The sequence below is a fragment of the Cricetulus griseus genome, chromosome 2, assembly GCF_003668045.3.
Source record: "Cricetulus griseus strain 17A/GY chromosome 2, alternate assembly CriGri-PICRH-1.0, whole genome shotgun sequence".
NCBI classification, from domain to species: domain Eukaryota; kingdom Metazoa; phylum Chordata; class Mammalia; order Rodentia; family Cricetidae; genus Cricetulus; species Cricetulus griseus.
This window is the reverse complement of record NC_048595.1, coordinates 82,605,753-82,627,527: the sequence shown is the minus strand read 5'-3', so window position 1 is coordinate 82,627,527 and position 21,775 is coordinate 82,605,753. Positions and strand designations below refer to the sequence as shown.

The 21,775-nt window shown below is 51.1% G+C and overlaps 1 protein-coding gene and 1 non-coding gene across 13 annotated transcripts in view; both read left to right on the top strand.

Moving 5' to 3' along the window:
* Positions 1-21,775, top strand: part of Col27a1 (collagen type XXVII alpha 1 chain) — a 121,410-nt gene that overhangs the window by 32,682 nt on the left and 66,953 nt on the right. For all 12 annotated transcript variants that reach the window (XR_004768242.1, XR_004768241.1, XM_035439851.1 and 9 more), the window contains 7 exons: positions 8,686-8,730; positions 9,315-9,368; positions 9,715-9,759; positions 11,986-12,039; positions 13,118-13,162; positions 18,546-18,599; positions 20,673-20,717. Coding sequence is in view for 10 of the 12 variants with exons in the window: in XM_035439851.1 (XP_035295742.1) it covers positions 8,686-8,730; positions 9,315-9,368; positions 9,715-9,759; positions 11,986-12,039; positions 13,118-13,162; positions 18,546-18,599; positions 20,673-20,717 (342 nt within the window). In the remaining 2 variants the exon portion in view is untranslated. The remainder of the gene's footprint in view (positions 1-8,685; positions 8,731-9,314; positions 9,369-9,714; positions 9,760-11,985; positions 12,040-13,117; positions 13,163-18,545; positions 18,600-20,672; positions 20,718-21,775) is intronic.
* Positions 11,784-11,861, top strand: Mir455 (microRNA mir-455). The gene has a single exon (NR_105242.1). It is a non-coding gene; the product is annotated as a microRNA mir-455 (primary transcript).

Sequence of the window (21,775 nt, the reverse complement as noted above, 5' to 3'; positions counted from 1 at the left end):
CCTGCCACCTCTTTGGCCACTCTAGGTCTGATCTTGGTTGTTGTTAGTGAGGCTTCTGCTGTTTTCTAGGACGGGCTCTCCAGATACCTTGGACTCCTTCCTCCCTGTCCCCAGCTGGCATCCCCCATTCTTCAAGAGGAATTGTGCCTCCTTTTGAAGCCTTTCTGGGCACTCAGACTTTGGGTCACTATGGCCACCTGCTCAGGGACATGGCCCATCTTAGTTATTTTCAGCCCCGAGTGTTGCCTCACTACAGGGTATGCACATGGGGCTTGTGACACTGGTTCTTCCTCCTGGCACAACACGGAGATCGTGTGCTGCAGGTGTTCCAGACATGCAGGAAAGGCAATATAGGCCTGAGGCCAATCACTTTTTAGCAAGACTCTCTCACTGCTGAAGAGCTGTCCAGCAGACATGTGGGCCCAGGGCTTACTTCCACTCTGGTTCCCAGATGTGGCTCTGATGCCGGCTCCCTAGACCAGTCATCTGGTTTTCATTGGGACAACCAGAATGTCCCCTGGCTCCAGGCTGCTCCTTAATCTGAGGGTACCCATGACACAGGGAATTTGGAAGGTCATAGCCATCACCCCCTCTTCTACTGCCCTCTGTGGCAGAGCAGAACAAACCTTGAACTTCAAAGGCCAGTCTGACCATGGGAAAGCATTGTGTTTTGCTGGCTTGGCACACCTGCTGCTCTGTATGCACCCGGCCTGTGTTCTGGTACTTTCTGGTGGAGGAGCTAAGGAAGGTCCTTTCCATCTGACTTGTAAGGCCCATGGTGGCCTCACTTAGAAGGGGTAGGAAGGCAACAGAAGGGGAGGAGGGAACACAAACTTGTGCTACTTACTGCCTGCCTGGGATTCTGGGGCTCCCTGTTCTCAGCAGATGGCCAAGGGCACTGACAGCCCCTGCTCCCTTGTGCAGGGCTGGGCATCTTCTCAGTTCAGGGAGCTCCTCCAGTGGTTGGCGGCATACTCTGTGCTCCTCTCTGGCCCTAGCCCAGGCAAACAGTTATGCACATTTGTCACAGAGCCTTGACATATGACAGGCAAACTGTGTCACCCATGTACTGTGTAGAGCACAGACTACTCAGGCCCTGAGATAGGGACTGGTGGTATCAGGGAGGAGAATGAATGGCTTGGTATCCTGTTTCTGGGCTCAACCCTATAAGCAGTCCCCCATGTCTGGTGACTGTGGCAGCCTCTATGACCTGTTGCTCCAGGGTGACTATGTTTTCTTCTCTGTGGGAACCCTGAGGAGAAGGAACACAGGTGAGTGAACTCAGCTGTCTGTGGCATTGAATTTGGTTTTATCATTCATCCATTCATTCGTGAAATAAGAATGTATTGAACACCTACTATGTGCTGGGCCTATGCTGCATGAACACAGAACCTGCCTTACAGAGTTTCCTTTATGGAAGGGCAGAAAATAGAAAAACAATAAAAATCTAGGGTGTGTTGGAGGATAGGAAGGGCTATGGAGAAAGTGGGAAGGAGAGAGTTCTGGCTGGGAGAGTGCCAGTGGGGAAGAGGTGGCAATTAAAAGCATCAGAAGGCATGACTGGGGCTACCTTGGTCAGTAAAATGCTTGCCACCTAAGCCTGAAGACCTGAGTTCAATTCCTAGCACCACATAAAAAGCCATATGTGTTTACATGAGCTTGTGATCCCAGCGCTGGGGAGGTGGAGACAAGCAGGGTCCCAGTACCCACTGTCTAGCAAGCCTGGACTAACCAACAAGTTACAGGTCCCTTTAAGATGCCCTGTCTCAAAACACAAGCTGAATATATAAGCTGGGTGCAGTGGCACACACCTATAATTCCAGTACCTGAAAAACAGAGGCAGGAAGATCGCTGTGAATTTGAGGACAGCTTGGTCTACATGGAAAGTTCCAGGTTAGCCAGGGCTGCATAGTGAGACCCTGTGTCTAAAATGAATTAAACAAGAAGGGCATTTCTTGAGGAACAATACCTAAGGTTGGTTTCTGCCCTTCACATGCATGCACACATAGGTGTGTGCACATATATGAACATACACTTGAAAACACATACACTCACACACATGATGCTGTCTCACAGAGCAAAGCAAAACCATGCCCATTTCATAGCTAGGATGACTGAGGCCCAGCTAGATCTTATTTATTTACTCACCTTCCTGTTAGTCCGCACATGCGGACTTATGCTGTAAGCCCTGAGTTGACCCTGGTGTTGAGTGACAGGTGGAGGTTGTCAGGGCTTCCAGGATACATTCTACAGTGGTGGCCCTCAACCCTGCTGAGTGTTGACACACGGGGGAGGGCCTAGGCCCTATCCCAAAGGATATGATAGACTCTGTTGACCACCTATGGAAGGCCTCACCCTCCCCGGGGAACAGAAAGGATATGTGATGGATAGGGTTTTAGTTGGGGGAGTGGTAGGGGAGGAGGGGAGGGATTGACATATAAAACAATCTTGTTTCTAATTAAAAAAAAACAAAAAAACAAAAAACCCTGTTGAGTGTCAAGCCACTGTGTGATTCTAGGCTAGGCACTAGACCTAGGCAAGAGAACCTCTGAAAGGCCCCAGGTGGGTTCCACATGCAGCCAAGATCCAGTCACCAACTTAAGGCAGAAACCTTCCTTGTGTCTTAAAGTGGAGGGCTGGGGCCTAAACCTGTGTCTCGGACTCTCCGGCCCCTTTCTTACCACAAGACTGACTGAGACAGTTTCTCAACTGAGAGAGGACCTGCTGAGTTCACACTCAAAGGAGGCTTCTTTATGAGACAGTTCATTGGAATGGAATGTGATGGAGTCCCAGATCTGCCCCCTGTGCCCCCTGTGGTTGTAAATGGGGGTGAGCCACCTCCACTGTCCAGAGGTTGGTGGGGAGGTTAATGGAATGTTGTAATCCCAACACTCACACAGGGCTGGCACATGACAAGTATCATATGTATTTGCCTAATGAATGAATGAATGATAATGATGGTTGTGAAAGAGAAGCAGCTGAAGAATTCTTGCTCCTCTGGTATCATTAATCCTCTAACCCATTCTTAGCTCACCAGACAAGCTGCCCTTCTCCCCTGCCCCCCATGGGTCCTGAGCTGGCCTGGTGCCTTTCTTGTTGTTGATGTGGACCAGTGCTTCACTGCAGGAGGTCACTCTGCCCTCCAGGACAGGAAGGTTCATAGCCAGGTTCTTACTCTGGGCCTCAGACTTGCAGTGATCCTTCTGTGTCAGCATCTAGCACTAGGGTAACAAACATACAGTCACACCCACAAGAAGGTGGGAAGGTTGTAGCTATTCACATGTAGGAGCCGGGTACACTCCTCAGTCCTGCAGGGCACAGGGCAGTCCCTGTCCCCAGTGTGCATGAGTCCAGCCCCTGGGCTGAGGCTGACTGGTCAGTGGCATGGTCCCTTACTTCGTCCTCCGTGCCCCCTGTGTTGCTTGCTGCTATGCCAGTGGCCTGACCTCTCCACACCCATCATTAACGCTACTTGCTTCTCTTCCCTGAGTCTCTCCCCAGAACCCCCAACAGTTCGTACCCTCATTTCTCAGACTCTGTGGCTCATCTTTTGAGTCTCCTTGGGTTTTCCCCACTTTCTGGCTGTGGAATGACTTTCCAACTGGAACAGTGCTCTGAGGTCATAATCCTGCATGACCATTGTAGTTTCCCTACAAGAAGTTCAACACACACTGGGCACCTACATCTTCCTGGCCCCACCTCTCCCTCTTCCCATCCCTCTGGCTGACATCACCCATTGATCTGTCTTGCCAAGACCTGATAACAGGCCTCTGTGTCTTAGCATGCTGCCAGGCAGACATGACTAATGGAAGGAAGTTGGTTTATTGAAAATCATTTCTCTTTTCAACCTACTTCCCCAGGCTCCTCTGTGGGTCATGGGTTGGCACTGCCCTCAGGAAGGTGGGATAAAGGTGGAGGGCAGAGATGACAGCCCCTGCCTGAGAACCAGCTATTCTTCCGTGTGTGTGACATCCAGCTTCATGCTGGGCTCTTTCTGCCAATTCCCACTGGCCTCTCTCTTGCCTCCACATCTGCCCTACTGCCCTCCTCAGGGCACTGTGCAACCTCCCCAAGTCGAGCTCCATCTCAGGCACTCTATTCTTTTTTTCTTTGTATTGTTTTTTTTTTTTTAAACAATCTTATTTTACATATCAATCCCAGTTTCCTCTCCTTCCCATCCTCCCACTCCCCTACCTTCTCCCCACCCCCAATCCACTCCTCAGAGAGGGTGAGGCCTCCCATAGGGAGTCAATGAAGTCTGTTACATCAGTGAGGTGGGTCCAAGGCCCTCTCCCCTGTATCTAGGCTGAGCAAGGTATCTCTCCAAAGAGAATGGGCTCTTAAAACAACAACAAAAACAAAACAAAACAAAACAAAACAAAACAAAACAAAACAAAACAAAAGAACAGTTCATGCACTAGGGGCAAATCCTGGTCCTGCTGCCAGTGGCCCCACAAATATCCCAAGCCACCCAACTGTCACCCACATTCAGAGAGCCTAGGTTAGTCCTATGCAGATTCCCCAACTGTCAGTCTGGAGTCAGTGAGCTCCCACTTGTTTGGGTCAGCTGTCTCTGTGGGCTTCCCCATCATGGTCTTGACCCTTTTGCTCGTATTATCATTCCTCCCTCTCTACAACTGGACTCCAGGAGTTCAGCCCAGGCACTCAATCCTTTACCTACATTCCTTCTTCATGTGTCCTCGGTGCACCTACCCCCCTTCTAGAAGGTAGTGACAGTGACCACATTGCTTTTGTTAAGTGTTATGCCTGCTACTGCCTATCCCCTTGGCTTTGGTCATGGCTCAGGCTCAGCAGAAGTTTGTTGAATGAATTAATGGCTACACGAATGAACAAGCTACATGAAAAGTAGCCCTTCCTGCCTTCCCTTCCTCAACTTGGATGTCCGGTAGTCTATCTGACACTTCTAGGCGACCCACTGATTGGAGAATCCTCTAATATCAGAGCCTGGAGGGCATGCTGAGCGATCAGACAGGCTTAGTCTCACCCAGTTTCTTTCTTTTTGACCCTCCATCTTATTGTCTGCTGTGGGGTGTGGCCTTCTGGGGTGGCAGGTGAGTTCCATGGACAGCCTTTGTGTACTGAGCAAGACTGGGCAATGGGTCCCACTTTCCTACTGAAGTGGAGGCTGGCAGCAGCCTTGGTCTGGGCACACACTGGTGTCCAGACCCTCAGGCAGGGACAGGATCCCCCCTCCTTGCCTGAAGTCCAAATAGCACCCCACTGTCTGTGGCAGGGTGAGGTGATGTCTGGTTCCTCCTTGTGCACTGTAAGCAGTGATTAATCTGGCTCCCAAACCAAAATAGAGAGCGTGCTGTATTATAAACACAGGGCCTGTGGAGGCCCGCCTGCCAGGCAGTCAGAGGCCCCATCTCTTCTGTAGTACCTCTGCCTCCCTCCCACCTGGCACCTTTCACCCACACTCTGGAAATCACTGCCCTGGGGATGCCTTGTGGGATAGGCTGGCCCCATAATTGCCAGGGCCAGGAGAAGATAATGGTTTAGAGTCTCATGTCCCCAGCCCTGTCATTTAAAACTGTTTGGTAAACACTGCCTAAGAGGCTTCCACAGAGCCGCTCAGTACCCCACCTCCCACCTTGACTGTGTTTGTCCCACAAGCCTTAGAAGCACATGCTCACAGTCACATTCAAGGTCCTCTGGGGTTCACTAATCCCTACAGCTCAGCCCATCACAAGGATCTGGAGCTTAGAGAACATAGCTTCCTGCCAGCAGCCATCCTTATCCTGGGACCTCCGTTGTGTTGTCGATGCAGAGCAAGAGATGGTCAAAATGACTTTGGTCCCATCCAACATGGGACTCCCAGCATTCTACCACTGACCTTTGCCCTGAGGATGTTGCCATGACCCAATGACTCTGTCTCAGGGAGATGCATCTTTAAGGGGACCTTTCTTGTTCTTCTTCTGGGCTTGTCCCAGCCTCAGTGCTTGTGGTTAAGGTCTGAGGGATTTGAGCCACAATCCATGTGCTATTCCAAGAAAGTTGTGTGGCCTCAGGAAAATCCCTTCTGTCCCCGAGCCTCAGCTTTCTCACTGGTGAGCCTTCCAGGTGATTCCTACCTCCTAGAAGTGATTCAAGGTGTTAGTGAGCAGGCACAGGGTTAGGCTTGGTGGGTTCTGTCATTCATTTCCTTCCAGCTCTTTCCTGGGTACAGGTTTGCTTAAACCTCATCTGGGATTTAACTGAACACATCCCTTGTCTTTGGGGGAGAGCAATTGCTTGTGAAATGGTTTTCAGTAGTATATTGGAGACTTGGGGCTCCTGCCTCATCCTCCTCAGTTTGTTGCTCTTGGCTCTGTGAGTCTATGGGCTGCTTACAGCGGTCCTCTAGGCAAGCAGAGTTGATTGCCCTGCTCAGTCACACAGCCAAGAGTTCATGGCTTGCCTTGGTGCTTCTATGGGAGAACGAGAGCTCAGCTTCTTCCTTTCATATCATGTCACGCCATGTTCCTATGTCCCCAGAGATTCCTGTCACAGCCCCACTCACCTACTCTGACCTCCAGCTGCTTCTCTTCCCACTCCCTTGTCTGTTCTTCTCTGGTTCCATGGGCCCTCTTGTGCTTCTCCAAGCCCACTGAGAGCATTGCTGCCTTGGGGCCTTTGCACTCTCTGCTCCAGCTGCCTGCCTGGATGCCTTTTCTAGGAGCTAACTCCCTGTCCATTGCTCTTCCTGTCACTCATCCCTTGGCTGTCCCTGAAGTCACCACCCCTCCCTAGCTATGCTGCCCTCTGTCCCCTAACTTTACTTGCTCATGGCTCCTTTCTGTTATGGATATATATATATATATTATATATATATATATATATATATCACCCAATTGCCATTTCAACCAGTTTTCAGTGCATGGGCAATGATGTTCGGCATTCAGGTTGTTGAGTAACTGATCTCCAGAACATATTCATCTTGCAAAACTGACACCCAGTACTCATTATACCTCGCCTTCTGCCTTCGGCCACCCACAGTTATCTTTTCTACTTACTTTGTTTTTAGTTCCTTTCTAGGAATGTAAACTCTCAAGGCAAAGGATGTTGCCTGACTCTTTTTCTTCCCATGTGGAAAACCCTGCGGGCCAATGCACACTTTATTGGTGTTTGTTGAATGAGTGAATGAATGAGAAATAAAACAGTAGCTGGTGTTTCTGAGGTTGCTTAATTCAGTGCCAGACACCATGTTTGATGCTTCCCACAAAGATAATGCCACCCTGGCACTGGCTTTTACCTCCCCATTGTATAATTGCTGAGGAAATCAAGGCTCAGAGAGGTAGAGTCATTGGCTCTGGTCACATGGCCAGTCCACAGGGAGATAAGCAATCCTGGAATCCAGATCAGTCTGTAAGAAGAGCTTGAATCCTTCTGTCCATCTGCTGGCTGTTGTCTGGGGGGCTTCCCTTGCCTACTCCTGGCCAGTGGAGGATTCTTCCCCATAGCAGGCTTTGATGTAGACGGAGACTTATCTCATGGGTGGCAGTCTCTCTCGGTGTGAGATGATTAGGAAGAATGCTGGGGAATTTCCCAAGTCTCCCCTCTAAGATAGACTCTGCTATTTATAATGAAGACTGCCACTTCCTGTGCATGTTCAGGGTCCTGGATGTTGACTTACACCTGTGTGAAAGTGTGTATTTATGTGTGTGTAGAGCTCGTGCACTTGGGAACTGGGACTATAGATCACTGCTTTCCCAGCATGTTAGAGCCCCGGGTTTGATCCCCAGCACCACATAAACCAGATGTGGTGGTGCAGGCCTGTGATCCCAGAACTTGGGGAGTGAATGTAGGATGGTCAGAAATTCAATGTCACCCTTGGTTACATGACAAATTGGAGGCCAGCATGGGCTGCATGAGACCCTGTCTTAAAAAAGAAAGGAAAAGGGGAGGGAGGGAGGGAGGTAAGAAGGAAGGAAGGGAAGGAAGGAAGGGAAAGGAAAGGGAAGGAAACAGAAGAAACAAAGTGGGGGGAGTAAGTCTGCCAGGATCTCCATATGGCTAGGTGTCAAGAACCTGTACTGAGTAGCAGGCTGCTGTACCTCATCATAGACTCTCAGGGGTCCTAGAACTTGGAGTTCCAAGTTAGCAGAACAGAAGGGACTCAGAGTTCCAGATCCCAAACCTGAGAGCCACAAAAGGAGGATCACCCACCCAAAGTTGCACAGTAAGTCAGGGACAGCATCTCTCTCAGCAGAGCTCTGGTGTGAGGGGCCTGCCAGGAGTCAGTGCGGCCTCCCTGTCGAATGAGGATGAAGAGTCAAGGCTGCCACTTAGCATCTGGGTGGCCTTCTTTTCCTTGGACTAGGAGCAGAGCCAGTGGGGAAGGAGGCTGTGTCTCTGGTAACATGGTCACGGTACATGAGCTGGAGTGGATCCTGATGGCAACAGGCATCATGTGTGCCAGTTCAACCTTGTCCCTGTTCCTTATGTGACAGGCCCTTTGCTCCTGTTTCTGACTGCCTCCAACTCTGGATTTCAGAGACAGGGTTGGGATGTGGACCAGTGGTTCATAGTCTCTCACCCTACCACCTTCCCCCATCCCCGTCCTCTGCTCTAACAAAAGATGACACTAGAGGTTTCTACGAATGCCCTACAACCTGCATCCATGTGGGGAATGTGTTGCCTATCCCCTACCACAGAGCCTGATGCCAATTCTTCACCCTGCAGGGACACAAGGGTCATCCTGGAGCAGCAGGGCACCCTGGAGAACAGGTGAGGCCTGTGTGCACTGCCTTGAACTGCCTGGTTTCCTTCTTCCTGTCCTTGCTTGGTACCAGCCTGTTCCTTGGACTGAGATTCTCTGGAGCCCCAGAACAAGGCCATGGGACTCCCCCACCACCATCCCCCCCTTACCCAGTAAGCCACACTTGGAAGAGCCTGTGTCTGTACTGCCCAGCCAAGCCCAGGGCTGGCAGAAGCCCCTGGACTCTGGTTAGAGCCATGAATAGCTGGCCTGTCCCAGGCGATGTTAGGCGATATTATCCCTTCCATTTGCCTTGGGGTTTGCAGGAATTCTGGTCTCCTGGCCCAACTCAAACAGCAGTCCTGCCAGGGGACAGCCAGCCAGGCCTCTTCTGTGCTTTCTTATTTTGAGCCTGGAGCAGAAGGCTTTGTCCCCAGAGCTGGTCTGACCAGTTTCTAGAGAGGTGGGCTTGGGGCCCCAGCAGGCCTTGCTTGTCTTCTTCCCTCTTGGCCTCACATTCTTGCCACAGGCACCCTCCCCCCACACCAGGACCCTGACTGAGCTGTGCAGGGCATCAGTCACCTTTCCTAATAATTCTCTTGCTCCTTTTCAGGGCCAGCCAGGACCTGAGGGCAGTCCAGGGGCCAAAGGTTACCCTGGCAGGCAGGTGCAGTATATGCTCTGGAAGCTGTGGCCATGGTGGTGACCCTAGTGCCGCAAGCAGGGGGAGGCTGTGGGTCAAAAAGCTGTCCCTATGGGTGGACCCAAAGGGCTGGCCAGGTACTAGATCTGGCAGCCATGATGCAGGCTATAAGGTTCTATAGGAGAACCGAGGCTAAGAGAACGGCTTCCAGAGATGCCTTCTATCCAGTCTCCCTCTGAGCCATCCCTGGTCCAACCCATACCATGGATGCTCCAAAGAACAGATGAGGTCCAAAACAAGATTGACCCTGGGGCATTGGCAACAGGGAGGGTGTCTCCATATGGCCTTGCCCCCTGTATTTCTGTTTCAGGGGTTCCCTGGACCTGTAGGAGATCCTGGTCCCAAAGGCAGCCGGGTAAGTGGGCTTTGGCTAGTCCCACACAGGTGAGGCTGTGAGTGGACATCTCTTGCCCCTCTAACTGGTTCATGGGAGGTCAGGGCTATTAGGGGAGATGGAGCCAGGTGATGGCAAGCACTGAACTGCCTATAACTGCCAAGAAGGCACTCTACATAGAATCTCCCAGAAGCTATCAGGGGTAGAGAAGGTTCTGGGTGTGTTGAATAGGGGAAATGGAGGGGAAAGACAAAGGACTCAGATCATGGGGGGCCTAGGTAGTTCAGTTCATGATGCATGCCAAGACACTGCTGAGACAGGACCCAGGTGTCCTGAAGTAGGGCTTGCTGTCTCTCGAGGAATGTTCAGCAAGTGGCCATGGCCATCTGTCAGGGCAAGTCCTCTGTGACATGTCCTCTTCTGAGGTGTAAATACACCCTAGCAGGTTGGAGGGCCAACATGGACATGTTATTGGAGTTAATATCTGCAGCAGTCTAGTGGTGGCAGAGGTGGGCACAGCATAGAATGCAGGGTCCCTCAAATGTTACATGGCATGCAGAGTCAGGGCAGCTCTTGTCCTGGGATCCTGGGTCTCTGTGGCTCCCATGAGTAGTGGCCTCTGAGGCAATGTCTAGACCCTGGGAGAAGGGATCAAGGGCTCAAGGGCTCAAGGATCTATTCTGCCTCTTGTGTGTGAAGGAGTCACTGCTCAGACCAGCCCCTGGGGTCTACATGACTGATTCAGAGAACCCGGCCACTGACTCCAGATGGTCACTAGGACTCTTTGAGCACACTTGCTGTGAACACAAGCCATGAGCTCTACACAGAAGAGTCGGGACAAGTGCTTAAGATGATGGTTGTTATCAAGCTGGTTGCTGAGGGGGGGGGTCACAGGGGTGGGTATGTGGGCAAGGAGAGCTGCTACCAGTCTCTCTCAACTGTGTGTGTATTCGTGACACACTGGTTAGGGGTGTGGACTTAGGAACCACAGGTCTCGAACTCCGAGATCAGATCTGCTACACTAGAGCTGTGTGACCATAGACAGGTTCCCTTACCTCTCTAGGCCCAAATGTTCTCACCTGTATAGAATTCTAACTAACAGGAGTATGGTGAAGGTGCCGTAATTTAATCATTATGTAGGCTGCATTTGTCCTAGGATGGCTATGGATTCAGCCCAACCCAACATGAAATAATAAATTTAAAACATTCTATAAGAGGTGTGTGTGTGTGTGTGTGTGTGTGTGTATAATCCCCCCACACTTTGTAACTTGATTGTGAGGTTATCAAGTGTGAACTCTATAGATGACAACTGTCGAAGATAGGACAGATCATGTGCTTAGTGTGTACAAAGCATTAAGTCGGACCTGGCAGGTAGTTTGTGCTTGGAAGCATTTGCATTGCTGTAGTTTCATTAAACCGTGGCAAAGCATCTAGAGTGCAGAGTGGTACCAGCCCTGTGCTAGATACTGGCCCTTAAGAAGTTACCAGAGGACAAGGAGGCAGAGAGAGAAGCACCCTTTACCAGGATGCTGCATGGTGCTGGGGCTATGAGCCTGCATGCTGGGTACTAGTCAGGAGAGCACTCAAGGTGGGCTATGCATGTGTGGTTCTACCACCATGAGGTAGGCAGGGTATGCCTAGTTGTGGGCTCAGAGGGAGCATAGACCTGGGACTGCAAATCAGGTACATTTTCTTTGGGCCAGGGACATAGAATGGTTACATGTCTGGGTGGCCTTTGAGCTGAACACAAATGAGCTGAAGCAAATTGGTAGCAACTCTAGTGTGTGGGGTCCTTGCCAGAGTTAACTCAGGAGCACACATGTGCCTAACACAGTGTCAGCTCTCTGGGGTGGCCATGCTGACTGGCAGTACTTAGATGCAAGTTTGTAGGTCCAGGACCTTAGAGCTCTTGGAGGGACCACTATAGGGAACACCCTCAAGGCAGACAGATCTCAGAACCCTGTAGTATCTAACCTGGGTACTAGCTTCCTTCCACAGGTCCCAAGCTGGGTGCCAGGCCTCTGTCATCCTATGCAACCCTCCCTGGTGTGAGCGTATGTGCCTTTGGACTACATCGTGGACGCAGCACCATGCAGTCCACGGGCATATACACTTGCCTCAAGGTCTATGTCATCGAGGACTGCTGGAACCACCATCACAGAGGACCGGCTGTAGGACGGCAGCAGGGAGGCTGGGCTAACTGCACCCAGTGCTCAGCCTCTCTAATCTCTACCTGCTCTTTTCTAGGGTTACATTGGACTCCCGGGGCTCTTCGGCCTGCCGGGGTCGGATGGAGAGCGGGTAAGCACTTTTGTCTTTTGTCTGTGTTGTCTGTGCTGCATCACCCCTCCACTTCCACCCTGCTGGGCAGATTGCCAGCTGAAGACATGCATCCCCTGAGGGGGGCACCTGGTCAGGTTAGAGTAGTGGGGGGGGGGGCAGGAAACAGCGTGTGTGGGAGGGACAAGGTAGAAGGGCCCCAGGCCATGTGTTCTAGGTACTTGGTGGGGACTGAGACTAGAGAAGGGACTCTGCAGAGGAGCCTCACCAGCAACAGACACTTGTATTCTAAATATGATTTCTGTGGGGATGGCCAGTTGGCTGTTTTGTAAATGAAGTTTTATTGACCATAGCCATGCTTATAGCTTGCCACTGTTTGTGGCTGCTTTCCTGCCACAGTGACAGGGCTGAGTAGCTGTGACAGAGGCCACCCACAGAGCCCCAAGTAGTCTCCCCCTCCCACCCCCACCAGCTTTGCATAAGCGTCCACTCATTGCTGGCACAGACACTTGGCTGTTTTGTAAAATGATGTGTGGCTTGTCTGGGAGAAGGGTGGGGACAGAAGCCAGGTGTCAGACACCAGACTAAGCATCCCAAGCAGGACCATGGTATCTTTGGTGGCAGCAGGGACAGGGAACACCATGGATGCCTAGCTCTGTGGGTCCTGGGGGTGAATATAGACTATCTTCAGGTTGGGTAGGTTTAAGATTTCCCAAGATGTCATGTTTTCCTGACCAAGTGTCCAAGTCAGGAAAGAGCTGCCCACGGGCCTTTGGGGCTGGAGACTTTAATACATGTTCCTTCTGCCTCTGAGCCTGTACTTGGAAGCTCAGTTGTAACCCTGTCATTAAGCTAAATATAGAGCATTATATAAAGAAGACAGAGCACCTGCTGAATGCCAGGAGTGCTGTCAGCTTCCTTTAGGACCCCCCCCCTGCCGTAGGTGTTCATGAGTACCTGAGTCCCCATCTGTCCAATGAACATACAGCTGGAACCGATATTCCAGACAAACATTCCAGACTACTTGGGACTTCATCTTGGGTTAGGTGGGGGTGCCCTCCTGGCACTTGATGATGTCTTTCTCCTCTTTCCCTTACAGGGCCTCCCTGGTGTTCCTGGCAAGAGGGGCGAGATGGGTAGGCCGGTAAAGATTTTCCGTGTCTATTACGCAGACTCTACGGGTAGCCCCACCTCCCACTGGCTGCACTGCACTGGTGGTCCCTGAGACTGTCTGCTTCTCTGCTCTGTTTCTCGGCTGTGGGTGTGGGGCGGTACAGCTGCCCAGGTACAGCTGCTGGCATGAGATTCTGCCTGGGGTTCCTGCTGCTCCAGGTGACTCCTCTGTCCCTATGTGCTTCAGTGACTTGTGGCTTTGTGTCTGGGGCTTTTGTCCAAGTGTTTGTGTTAGTGGCCAGCAGATGACTTAAGTGCTCACCCAGGCAGCATGCCATCTCCACAGTGTCAGGTCCCCCCGACTCTGTCTATCTTCATTTATGCATGCACAAGGCTAGATGCTATAGAGTGTGGTAGGCCAAAACAGGAGTGGTCCCATTCGGCGTTGACCTCATCCCCAACCCAAATCCACTGGTTCTGTTTAGGCCTCTCTGTTGCTATAATGGATTAGTTTTCCTCTTGTTTAGCTATTGATAAGATGTAAAGAGAAAGGCAGGGCCCAGAGAAGTTAAATATCATGCCCAAGGCATTGCAGCCACTGAGCAGTTAAGCTAGGGACACCAGGGACTGACCCTTGGGAACACCATATGGCAGCAAAAGTATAAAAGTAGGTTTCCTGGACTCTGCTAGGAAAGCCATTGATTCCAGAAGGGGAAACTGCAGCATCCCTCTGCTAGTGAGGCCTTGTGTCTGCCACTGAGACATCTTCCTTCCATGCACTTGGCTCTCTGCTGCCACCCTGATGGTTGCTATTCAGCCTCATCTGGTCAGGCCTGCCATTGACTAGAGGATGTAAATTACTTGGACAGGGTCACACAGCAAATTGGTAGCAACGTCAGGATCTGAACCTAGGACCCTTGATAGTACAGGTTGCTTTCCACATGGCCCCTCTTCTCTCCATCCAGCTCTGTTACGATAAATCTTTCCACCAAATGCCGCCTGAGCCCTCCACCACGTGTGAGCTTTACGCCAGCCGCCCACCCGAGTTAGGCCCAAATGTATACACAGCAACTTGTATTAGGTTCAAAGCTGCTTGGCCAATGACTAGGATTCCTCATCTGCTAGCTCAGTCTTAACTATCATAAATCTATATATGTTATAAGACTTATTTGGTCAGGCACACCTGTAGCCAGCCCCTAACTAGGCGTGGCTACAGCTTCTCCTACACAGCTCTTTCTCTTCCAGAGGAGTCTGCGGCTCTCACCCCTTGCCTCACCTCTCACGGTAGAATGGGAGTGTAATTCTGGAAGAAGGTCCAGATATAAAATGTTGGCAGTTGGCTAGACCTGGCAGGGCTGCTGGCCCCGTTGGTTCAGTCTTATGCACAGCAGATGGCCAGGCCATGTCCCAGCTGGAATCTCTCATTGATTCTAGAAAGAGGCAGCAGAGAGAGTCCTTTTGTCCAGCTCTTTCTCTCTGGATCGGTTACCAATGCACTAGGGTGTCTTGTGAAACCAGCTAACCCCACAGTGCTGCATATGGCCTGGACCTGTCTGCTGTGGCTGGGCCTGCATAGAGTCAGGAAGGCAATCCCGACACTGGCCCAGATGGCCCAAGATTGACTCAGTCTCTGTGTGTGTGACTCAGAGATGCTGAGCGCTTGCCCAAGGTCACACAGCTATTTGGTTCAGGACAGGGCTTCCTGCCCTAGGCTTTTCCCAGACATCAGATAGGGAAGCATGGAGCATATTTTCCCACATGGCAGAAACTGAGGCCCAAACAATTGAGCTGGAGGCCTTGGGCTTCATCATCTAGATGTGAGCCACAGCTATCCCAGGGATCTTTGTGAGACTTCTGCCTACCTGTCTCCATTTCTTTTCCCTTGGTGACATTACCTGACTGTATTTCCTAGTTGGCTTTGCAAACCAGGGTAGGATATGGTCTGTATCATGAAGCAGGGGAGCTGGGAGCCTCGTGGGGCAGGGGAGGGGGCACTTTCCCATAGGCACATTTCAAATACAGTAGGAAGGATGCAGGCTAGACTTGTGCAGGGACTTCCAGACATTAAAGGATTTACCTATTATACCTTTTAAAAGTTGGTTGCTCCTGGAGGCTGCTGAATAGTCCCATGGTGGGTGCCAATCCCAACTAGTGGTGTAATGGTGCATTGCAGCTTGCAGGGGACTAGATTGAGTAGTTAATGATGCTTAGCTCCATTTGCCTAGGCTGCCAAGGGGTGATTGGTTTGCAGGCTAAGAGACAGAGTGAAGCTCGGCAGGTCATCTACTGAATGCTTAGGTTGCCCTGGCCCTGTGTCCATCCTGGAGCAGAGGAGCAGATTCTAGAGTCAGGAGCATGGCTGAAATGCATTTAGAGTTCTGAACCCTTGGCACGTTGCTGTCCACACCTCAGGCTCTCTGTACTCATCCCATCTGGAGAGAGGGTGGCACTTTGACCCAGTCTTTTTTCTTCTGCTGGGCCTGGTCCTGCTCACAGTATGAGGCGTTCAGTCCCAGAGAGGCCTGACCTGGGGAAGCAGAGGAGCCATGTAGTAGGCCTGGCAGTGAGCCAAGTTCATTCTTTGGGCCATGGGCCAGGCTGCTGCTGTCAGGGTTTGGGGCAACAGAGGAAGTGCCGGCTGCCATAGGCTGAAGTGCAGTCGTATCATCATACATACATCAGGAGCAGCCTGTAGGCACCGGAAGGCCAACTGGGCAGGGAACAGAGGCCCTGGGTAGCCTCTGGGTATGGCCATGTGCTAGGGAGTGAGTATCAGGAGCTTTGGATCTGTCTCCCACCAGTGCAGCAAGCCGCTGTTCACCTAGGCTTGCTCCATCTCAGACCACTCATAATTGTTCTAGCACTTTGGAAAGCTTTAGTGTTTCCTAACAGTCTTTTAAAACAAAACCCCGAACTCTCAGATGTTGCCCATCCGTTAGAGGCAAAGCTGGAGATGGAGGAGAGCTGGTCCCCAAGGCCTCCGTGTATGTCCAGGTGGAGCCAGATTTAGTGTGCGTTAGTCTGGAGCTGGGATGGTCTTTGAGACACTGAACTTCTTCTAGCTCCTCTGTTCATGCTTGGTGTCACAGTGTAAAACACCAAAAGAATAGCTCGAGGGCGGGACTGCCTGCATTCAGTCCCCATCATGCTATCCCATAGCTGTGTGACTCTGGACAGGTTTCTTAATCTCTCTGAATCTCTTGATATTGAACACAGAATCAGCATAGAGTCCCTTTCATGAATGAGTCAGTCTATTGGGCTTGGTTGTCAACTGTCATGGCTTTGTTCTACAGTGGCTCACAGGCTGGCTTAGTCTACTGCTGAACTGTAGCAGGGCCTCATTGGGGTTTGAACTCAACCTTCAGAAGGCAATGTCTCGAGTCTCTCCCTGGTCTTAGTGTTCTCTGAAGTAAAGCTGACATAATTCAAGCTCTTAGAGCTTTCTGGGTGGTAGGTCTAGGATAGCTCGGGGCTGTTGGCCTGGCTGTTGGTTTGAGTGGAGAGTTGGGACAGCTTGGAGCTGCCCTGTGTGCAGAGCCCACCTGATGCTGCTACCTAGAAATCTCAGGCCTCTTGCTTAGAAGGAATGTCTCCTTCCTCTCCTGCTTTGTCTGTGGATTGGGCCTGGCTAGCATATCATTTGGGATCAGCCTTAGTCAGCACGTCACACAGCTCCCTAGAGAAGCCAGGGTGGCTGGTCACCTCTAGACTCTGAACCTAAAGAACAGAACAGGAAATCCCTAGGCCTCGCTATTAGGACCATATGGAGCCAGCCCGAGAGCTGCTGCACATTGTCCTCATTCCATGAGGAACTGCCTTCCTACCCTGCCCACGCTCCCCACCCCCAGCAACTACCACAGAGGGAAAGTCAGTGCCTTCAGAAGGCATCCCATATCACAGCCCACCTGACCAATGACTCCTGCCCCACGAGGTGACAACAGTCAACATTATGACAGAGGTTCTGGGTTGGAGAAAGGCTAGTATCATCTAGAAGAGATTTCAGGGGCATGGGAGGAGGAAGCTTGTATGGGTCAGGTGCGCTCCACAAAGACATGGCTGTGCGTGGACGCACTCTGTCACTCCACCTGCCAGGTGGACACTCACACTCCTCCTCATGACAGGCTGGGCCCATGTGAAACTCATAAGAATGGAACTGGACAGAAGCAGAGCCCAGGTTCTCAGCTGAGGTTTTATGAGGTTCACAGATTGGTTTTATGGCCTTGGTCAAGTGACTTCCTGCCTGAGCCTCTACTTTACCCATAAGTTAAATAGGATCAGTCACCTTTCCATCAGCATGAATGTCAGACGGGTGTGTAGCCTTGGCTGGGAAAATAGACGATCGGTTGATCCAAGTGTTCATTCTCTGGGGTCTGAATGAGCCCGGGCTTCTTGGGGAGTGAATGCCACCCTGTGCCGTGCTGCTCATGAAGAGGGGCCGTGCTTCCATGCACCCACGCACAGATACTGAGTCAGGACCCCTGCTCTGATACAGACCATGGCACTGCTTCTGGTTTTGTTGTTTTGGTTTCCCGTTCTCACTGGATATTCCTAGCTGGGTCTGCGGCAAATAACAGAAGTAATAGCAACCCGAAATGTGAGACTCCTCCAAGGGGATCTTCACAGTCTGGCCCCAGAGTTTGGTTCATCCTTTCTGTCAGGAAGATGTGAGATTTCTTGTCATTCATCTTAGGAAAGCCACAGTTGGATGGGAAGAGGCGAAGGGGTTTGCAGGCTCTAGCTACATCCCTCTCCTTTGAAGTAGGAATGGATCTCCCACCCCCACTACTGCCTGTCACCTCCCTACAGCTGATGTTTTTCCAGCTGCCTGGCTCCCTGAGGGGTGCAGGCCTTCTTAGTCAGGTCACATAGAGCCTGAAGGGCCAGCCAGAACTGCCCAGGGCTGGTGGCCCAGCGTCTCTGTGACCATAGTGCTAATCTTTCCTTGCAGTGTGACCTTATGTGACCTTGCTGTTTATCCTGTCACAGCCTTAGATTGTGACATGGGAATGGCAATTCCACAGTATGGCTTCTGAGGTGCAAAGCACAGCCACAGAGGTCTTTGACCAGTGGGGAAACTGAGGCCTATGGGTGAGAAAGGTATACTAGAAACTTCAACCAGTTGCCAAAGTTCTAAGTCTGAGCCTAGCTTCCTGCCTCAGTCTGTGCCATTTCCACTTTACTGGGACCAAGTCCCAGACCTGGGGTAGTGCCTGTCCCATCTCTCAGATTGGTGAGGTCTGTCCCTTGGTTCCATGTATGCTGGTATTTGTGGATAGCAGAGAGGACTTCAGAACCCAAGATCTGAGGAATGAGCCTGCTCAGACATTGTCCTTGCATCCCCTGGGGGCGTGGCTCGGAGCCAAACAGCAACCTTGAGTGCTAACCTCTATATTTCTTCTCTTTCCTTCCCTCAGGGCTTCCCTGGAGATTTTGGGGAAAGAGGCCCCCCTGGACTGGATGGGAACCCTGTAAGTACCTCCAGTGCTTGCCAATATACCAGAGCACAGCAGACTTGAGGAGCCTGAGTTTGGGCGTCAGACAGACCTGGGTTGTCCCCACCCTGTGACCTACTAGCCGGGTGCCCTTGGCAGAAAATGAAAAAATTTCTCTGAGTCCCTTTCTTTTGTGGGTTTCTGTGGCCTCCTGGGAGCCTACCTTACTGTGCCCAGTCTCTGGGGCTTTTGTCTGATGGAGAGACCCCAGCCGCCACCTGGAGGAGGCACCAGAATTGTTTATAGGTAGTTTGGCTTGGTAAAGCCAGCTGCTGCAAGCTTTTTTGGAGGAACAGGCAAGTTCACAGGCATCTTCAATTTTACAGTTTGTAAACACGCAGAGGTCCAGCTTGCCTGCAAGGAGATAGCTGGCCCCTTCTGGGAAGTCTGCTTGCTTTTCCCTTCTTGCCCAAGCTCCAGGCCCTGGGTGGGAGAGGACACTAAAGTCAACCTGTGTGCAGACCAAGCCCAGTGTTCTCAGGAGCACCTGCTCTGGGGCTCTCTACCAGAACAGCAGTGCCCAGCTATGCTCATGGGGTCCTCCATCAGCACTCTAGCATGTGTTGGTCCATTTCTGTTCCATTAATGCTTCTGAGCCTGACCTAGCCAGACGCTCCAGGGACACAGCTGTGGCCTGACCTAGCCAGGGATGTGGAGTTTGTCCCTTGGTAAACCATACCAGTTTCCCTCTCAAAGTGCAGGTCAGGATGCATGCTTTAGAGAAGGGAAGGTTGTGGCCACTATAGGTGTTCAGTGGACAATTGCCATCAATGCTGAGCACCCATAAGGTAGCCCCTGGTATCAGTGCTACCTCCTTAGGCCATTGCACTTGGCTAGGGAGAGCTGGCTGGAGCAGAGAAGGGAGGGAAGAGTAAGAATGGCCTGTGGGAATAACAGAATAACTGGGATAAGGAAAGAGGTGTGAGGTCTCCAGGTGGAGCAAGAAGTACTTCAAGGGTTTGCAAGGGTACTTAAGGCCTTTGCACAGGCTTGCCTCTTTTTATTTATTTATTTTTTATTTTTATTTTTATTTTTTTTTTGGTTTTCCGAGACAGAGTTTCTCTGTGGCTTTGGAGGCTGTCCTGGAACTAACTCTTGTAGACCAGGCTGGTCTCGAACTCACAGAGATCCGCCTGCCTCTGCCTCCCGAGTGCTGGGATTAAAAGCGTGCGCCACCACCGCCCAGCCAGGCTTGCCTCTTAATGGGTTAGCATCACACCAAAAGATTTGGCCTTCTGGAAGTTGCCCTGGATTGGGAGAGACGTCTTTCTCCTTAGGGTCTGGAGGAATAGAACAATTTCCTAGCCTTGGAATCAGCTCTGTCATGGAGTTGCTGAGGGACCTTGGCAAATCATTTCCCTTCAGGGCAGTCTGATAGTTGAATCAACAAGGACAGCCTTGGGAGAGGCTGGCAGTTCTCACTGTTAATCAGTTGCCAGAACCACAAGTTTTTATTCATGACTGTCTCTTTTGAATGTGAGCCAGACTCTTCCCATGTTTATTTTTTTTTATTTTTTTTGTTATTGTTGTAGGTGGTGGTGGGATTTTTTTTTTTTTATCCTGGTGTGGATAATAGATGGTCAATTTATAAAGCTTGGGGGACTGGAGTTGGAGAATCAGCCCCTCATTGTCCCATCCTCTGGTCTCAGGCAAGAGCTCCCCGTGACATCTGGAAAGCCCCAAGAATGGGGGGACCTGGAGAGCCTGAATGGTAGTAGGGCCTCTGAGTGTTTTCCTCTTTGCTTGCCTCTGACCTTGAATGGACCACTCACCTCTGAAATGTCAGTGTTCTCACCAAGAGTGTAAAAACACCTCCACCCACTTACAATCTGGGTCCAGTCCCACCTGTGTGTTTGTCTTTCATGCTAGGTGCTAGGCTTGGAAGTTACAGGTGAGTAGAGGGAGAATCTTCCTCCAATCCCAAAGCATAAAAGAGCACCTAAGGACTGTGGTCAGGAAGAGGGGTGTCTGCTCCCAATAGTCCCACAAGCATGGGGTATGGTGTAAAGGGAGACAGGACAGTCACCACCTTGATTTCTGTGTTTTCAGGGAGAAATTGGCCTGCCAGGGCCACCAGGAGTCCCCGGCCTCATTGTAAGTACACACATGCCTAGGCCCACGGTGGCCAGAGGTGGGGTAGCCAGGGTGTGAGGAGCAGGCAGGGGACCCACAGAGAAAGTCAGAAGCACCTCTTCCTTCAAGTTCACAGAGGGTGAGGAGGAGAATGAGGAGCAAGGCGATAGAGGGCTTAATGCCAAAGCCATGCTGTGCCTGCAGATAGCTTACCCATCTTCTCTCAGCCTGCTTCTTCCCTCGCTGATCCTGGCTGGAAATGCCTCGGCAGGTGGCTCCTTCACACAGAGTAAGGGCTTGCTGCCTGGCCTCCAGAGCCTAGTCTTGACCTTGGACTCAGCCCTGAGGGCCAGTAAGAGGCCAGAGCCTAGGATGAACCTAGAAACATCACAATAGAATCTGCTTCTCTGCTCTGGCCTTATGAACTGTAGTATAATGGCAGGGGATGTAAGGTGGCTCCCCAGACATGAGGAGATGGCATTGTTTTTCCAACAACTGTGCTGAGAAATTCTCTTCAGGCAGAGGCTGAAGATGGTGTAGGAGGAATGTGAAACACCCCATTCCCCAAAACAGTCTGTCCTTGGAAGAGGGGCTAGGGTCCCCCAGAAGCACTGTTCTTGCTCAGGCAGATGGGAGTAGAGCCTGGGTGAAGGGATATGGGCCAGGTTAAACTCTTGGCTGTGGTCCTCAGTGATGGCCTCACCTCTCTGAACCCCAGGAATCCTCTATCATGTGGGGTCAGTGCCCTCATTTGTAATATGGGATCATTGTCTTCACTTATTCTGGGGCCACAGATACACATGGTCCAGTCTAGGCTCTGGAACCAGACCTCCTGGGCTTGAGTCCTAGTTCACCCACTCATATAATCCCAATCCTGGATACAGTTCTTGCCTTCCTGTCCTTCAGTTTCTTCACCTATAAAATGGACATTATAGTAGTAATTGCTTTGGGGGATTGCTGTGATGGTTTAAGTAGCTTAACACATATGTGTGTGCCATATTTAGAACATAGAAAGGCTTCAAGCAGTAATAATAGCTATTTTTATTTTTGTGTTACATCTCTGATAGCATTGCACATTA